The sequence below is a fragment of the Sinocyclocheilus grahami genome, unplaced genomic scaffold (assembly GCF_001515645.1).
Source record: "Sinocyclocheilus grahami isolate Dianchi unplaced genomic scaffold, SAMN03320097.WGS_v1.1 scaffold1116.1, whole genome shotgun sequence".
NCBI classification, from domain to species: Eukaryota; Metazoa; Chordata; class Actinopteri; order Cypriniformes; family Cyprinidae; genus Sinocyclocheilus; species Sinocyclocheilus grahami.
In genome coordinates, this window is record NW_015506295.1 from 43,911 (window position 1) to 48,910 (window position 5,000).

Consider the following 5,000-nt stretch of genomic DNA (forward strand, 5'->3'; position numbering starts at 1 on the left):
CACACACACAATAATGAGAGTTACTGACACACACACACACGACAAGCCACACACACACAGACAAGACACACACACACACACAAAAGACACACACACACACACAAGTCACATGAGAGACACACAGACACACACACACACACACACAGAGAGACAAGACACACACACACACACACACACAGACAGACAGACACAAATCACATGAGAGACACACAGACACAGACGCACAGACACACACACACACACACACACACACATCAGCAGATCAGCTTCATCTCACCGTCTTGAGCGCCTCCTTCACCAGATCATCCTCCAGATTCGCTTGAATGTGAACTGAAAGTGTCAAATAACAAGGAACTTACTAGTGCATTCTGGAAATAAGCTCCCTGCACTTCCCTTAGCCAATGAAACACACAAACCCAAACACAGAACTTACTGTCCACCTCGTCCAGGATGAGCTCATCTGTGGTGATGTCCAGATCCCCCAGATTCAGAGCAGGGACCACATCAAAGTCAGACTTCTACCGACACATGACAGAGAGAGAGAGAGAGAGAGAGAGAGAGAGAGAGACAGAGACAGTCAATGCAAGCATCAGTACAGACTCAAACACATCCTCCCGAGAGCAGCGGCAGCCAATGCAAAGCCAAACAAACGCTCTACTGCCATCATTACAAGAACCGGGAGGACCGGCTGGTTTAATATTTGGAAAGAATGTAACTGTAAAGCATTATGTAAATATCGTTAAAAAATCACAACCATATTACAACAATAAACAATAACATGATTGCTAATGTCAGTACATTAAATAATTATTCAAACCCTTTAAATGTTGAAGGCAGGAGCACACTTGATTTCAATAATTAAGAAAAAAAAACTATTTACAGATAATTGCACTCTTATTCTCACTTACAAAAAACTGCATTAATACATAATGATTATTGGTGGATAGAAATGCCACAAATATCACTCCAATTTCAGAGAAAAGCTGCCGCAAATTCAGTCACAAAATAATAATAATAATAATAATAAAACATCTTGCAGATTCTTCTTTTCACACATACTACCATCTACTTGAACAAAGTGTGCAGCCTCATGGCTTCAGTTCTTACACTAAGTTTCTCTCCTTTTTCTAATAAACCTGTAATATCCCCTTCTCTATTAGATATTACATATCATTACATGATAACTAGATATTGCTTCTTATATACATCACAGATATATATATATATCCCGATGGGACTAAACTGACTGAGTTCTGCAGGTGAACACAGCTGCTGATATGCTGATGTTTAAACAAATATCTAATAAAGTCATTAAAGTAATAAAGTTCCTTGACTTTTGTTGGCGTGTTTCAAATATTATTGGCACTTGTCATTTATTATTAGTCCTTTTTGCATGCGAGTATATAGTAGTAGATATAGATGCATACACAACCGAGAAAACAGCAGGAGAAATATGAGAGTAATCAACGCAGCTAAATAACAGAGGACTGCACTGTCACGTGATCGCGCCAACACGACACCCGAACACGAGATATCTAAGATGTCGAGAGAAATAACGAGCTGCACAGGTCGATGTCAGCAGTAGCGGTCCTCATCACCTCGTCCTGTAGATACGCCGCAGAATCAGCGCCGGAGTTCAGATGCACAGCTCCGGTGAGCAGCGCCTCCGCCATTGCGTCTGTAGTTCAACTTCACAAAGACTACACTTCCGTTCAGTTTCACAGTCACACTGAAAAATCCTAAGAAACCTACTTAAGAAAGAGTAAAAGCTCTGGAATATATACTAAAGCCTACTAAACAGCATCAGCTGCGCTTTATATTTTTAAACATCATCGCTTTAAAATACTGTTTTAGTTCGCACCGGCCCGTCGGACATTTGCTTCGTGACGAAACACGTTCCTGTCGAGTTCGCGCGCCAGCGGTGAAATTATCGCGAGATCGGGATCACTTCCTCTTTGCGCGGAACCAGCGGACAAGATGGTAGGCACGAAATAACGTCCTGAGGATTGTAGTTGAAATCTCGCAACATCACGCTTATTTGCGAGTGTTTAATAGCACTGATTTAACATCTTATTATTTTAATACATATAGAATATATTTAAGTTAACATTTCTGGTCTACAGAACAGAGTATAGGTTAAATGAGCGACGGAAAGCCCGCGCTCAGTCAGCGTACTGAACTGCTCAACGGTGTTGACATGTTTACGTTTTTAACAGATGTTTACGTTGTGTTTAGTTAGCGCGGAGCGCGCGACGCTTGAGTTAGTGTGTAGTTTCAGTGAGTCGGTTCATCAGTGTATTACTGCACAGTTCAGACGGACTGGACGCGCGTTTAAACCGTGTGTGTGTGTGTGTGTGTGTGTGTGTGTGTGGTCCTCAGTCGCTCGTCATTCCAGAGAAGTTCCAGCACATTCTGCGTGTCCTGAACACCAACATCGACGGAAGACGCAAAATCGCGTTTGCCATCACTGCCATCAAGGTGAGCGTGCGCTGCACTGAAGCGTTCCGCACAAACACTAGAACACCTTAAAGGGACTTTGAGTGAGTGTGTGAGTGTTTAGTGAGAGTGAGTGTGAGAGAGAGTGCGGGTGGGTGAGTGTGAGCGGGTGTGTGTGTGGGTGAGAGAGAGAGAGAGAGAGAGAGTGTGTGTGGGAGAGAGAGAGAGAGTGTGTGTGTGAGAGAGAGAGAGAGAGAGAGAGAGAGTGTGTGTGGGAGAGAGAGAGAGAGTGTGTGTGTGAGAGAGAGAGAGAGAGAGAGAGAGAGTGTGTGTGGGAGAGAGAGAGAGAGTGTGTGTGTGAGAGAGAGAGAGAGAGAGAGAGAGAGTGTGTGTGGGAGAGAGAGAGAGAGTGTGTGTGTGAGAGAGAGAGAGAGAGAGAGAGAGAGTGTGTGTGGGAGAGAGAGAGAGAGTGTGTGTGTGAGAGAGAGAGAGAGAGAGAGAGAGAGTGTGTGTGGGAGAGAGAGAGAGAGTGTGTGTGTGAGAGAGAGAGAGAGAGAGAGAGAGAGTGTGTGTGGGAGAGAGAGAGAGAGTGTGTGTGTGAGAGAGAGAGAGAGAGAGAGAGAGAGTGTGTGTGGGAGAGAGAGAGAGAGTGTGTGTGTGAGAGAGAGAGAGAGAGAGAGAGAGAGTGTGTGTGGGAGAGAGAGAGAGAGTGTGTGTGTGAGAGAGAGAGAGAGAGAGAGAGAGAGTGTGTGTGGGAGAGAGAGAGAGAGTGTGTGTGTGAGAGAGAGAGAGAGAGAGAGAGAGAGTGTGTGTGGGAGAGAGAGAGAGAGTGTGTGTGTGAGAGAGAGAGAGAGAGAGAGAGAGAGTGTGTGTGGGAGAGAGAGAGAGAGTGTGTGTGTGAGAGAGAGAGAGAGAGAGAGAGAGAGTGTGTGTGGGAGAGAGAGAGAGAGTGTGTGTGTGAGAGAGAGAGAGAGAGAGAGAGAGAGTGTGTGTGGGAGAGAGAGAGAGAGTGTGTGTGTGAGAGAGAGAGAGAGAGAGAGAGAGAGTGTGTGTGGGAGAGAGAGAGAGAGTGTGTGTGTGAGAGAGAGAGAGAGAGAGAGAGAGAGTGTGTGTGGGAGAGAGAGAGAGAGTGTGTGTGTGAGAGAGAGAGAGAGAGAGAGAGAGAGTGTGTGTGGGAGAGAGAGAGAGAGTGTGTGTGTGAGAGAGAGAGAGAGAGAGAGAGAGAGTGTGTGTGGGAGAGAGAGAGAGAGTGTGTGTGTGAGAGAGAGAGAGAGAGAGAGAGAGAGTGTGTGTGGGAGAGAGAGAGAGAGTGTGTGTGTGAGAGAGAGAGAGAGAGAGAGAGAGAGTGTGTGTGGGAGAGAGAGAGAGAGTGTGTGTGTGAGAGAGAGAGAGAGAGAGAGAGAGAGTGTGTGTGGGAGAGAGAGAGAGAGTGTGTGTGTGAGAGAGAGAGAGAGAGAGAGAGAGAGTGTGTGTGGGAGAGAGAGAGAGAGTGTGTGTGTGAGAGAGAGAGAGAGAGAGAGAGAGAGTGTGTGTGGGAGAGAGAGAGAGAGTGTGTGTGTGAGAGAGAGAGAGAGAGAGAGAGAGAGTGTGTGTGGGAGAGAGAGAGAGAGTGTGTGTGTGAGAGAGAGAGAGAGAGAGAGAGAGAGTGTGTGTGGGAGAGAGAGAGAGAGTGTGTGTGTGAGAGAGAGAGAGAGAGAGAGAGAGAGTGTGTGTGGGAGAGAGAGAGAGAGTGTGTGTGTGAGAGAGAGAGAGAGAGAGAGAGAGAGTGTGTGTGGGAGAGAGAGAGAGAGTGTGTGTGTGAGAGAGAGAGAGAGAGAGAGAGAGAGTGTGTGTGGGAGAGAGAGAGAGAGTGTGTGTGTGAGAGAGAGAGAGAGAGAGAGAGAGAGTGTGTGTGGGAGAGAGAGAGAGAGTGTGTGTGTGAGAGAGAGAGAGAGAGAGAGAGAGAGTGTGTGTGGGAGAGAGAGAGAGAGTGTGTGTGTGAGAGAGAGAGAGAGAGAGAGAGAGAGTGTGTGTGGGAGAGAGAGAGAGAGTGTGTGTGTGAGAGAGAGAGAGAGAGAGAGAGAGAGTGTGTGTGGGAGAGAGAGAGAGAGTGTGTGTGTGAGAGAGAGAGAGAGAGAGAGAGAGAGTGTGTGTGGGAGAGAGAGAGAGAGTGTGTGTGTGAGAGAGAGAGAGAGAGAGAGAGAGAGTGTGTGTGGGAGAGAGAGAGAGAGTGTGTGTGTGAGAGAGAGAGAGAGAGAGAGAGAGAGTGTGTGTGGGAGAGAGAGAGAGAGTGTGTGTGTGAGAGAGAGAGAGAGAGAGAGAGAGAGTGTGTGTGGGAGAGAGAGAGAGAGTGTGTGTGTGAGAGAGAGAGAGAGAGAGAGAGAGAGTGTGTGTGGGAGAGAGAGAGAGAGTGTGTGTGTGAGAGAGAGAGAGAGAGAGAGAGAGAGTGTGTGTGGGAGAGAGAGAGAGAGTGTGTGTGTGAGAGAGAGAGAGAGAGAGAGAGAGAGTGTGTGTGGGAGAGAGAGAGAGAGTGTGTGTGTGAGAGAGAGAGAGAGAGAGAGAGAGAGTGTGTGTGGGAGAGAGAG

At 47.0% G+C, this 5,000-nt stretch overlaps 2 protein-coding genes across 2 annotated transcripts in view; one reads left to right on the forward strand and one right to left on the reverse strand.

The window, feature by feature from the left end:
• The window catches only part of vps52 (VPS52 subunit of GARP complex), a 22,287-nt gene extending 20,484 nt beyond the window's left edge, over positions 1-1,803 (reverse strand). Inside the window, exons 1-3 of the mRNA XM_016252519.1 lie at positions 1,599-1,803; positions 434-518; positions 278-330 (exon numbers count right to left, since the gene is read on the reverse strand). Of these exons, the coding sequence (XP_016108005.1) occupies positions 278-330; positions 434-518; positions 1,599-1,673 (213 nt within the window). The 5' untranslated portion in view covers positions 1,674-1,803. The remainder of the gene's footprint in view (positions 1-277; positions 331-433; positions 519-1,598) is intronic.
• Positions 1,804-1,889: 86 nt separating this feature from the next.
• Positions 1,890-5,000, forward strand: part of rps18 (ribosomal protein S18) — a 7,315-nt gene continuing 4,204 nt past the window's right edge. Inside the window, exons 1-2 of the mRNA XM_016252521.1 lie at positions 1,890-1,980; positions 2,380-2,478. Of these exons, the coding sequence (XP_016108007.1) occupies positions 1,978-1,980; positions 2,380-2,478 (102 nt within the window). The 5' untranslated portion in view covers positions 1,890-1,977. The remainder of the gene's footprint in view (positions 1,981-2,379; positions 2,479-5,000) is intronic.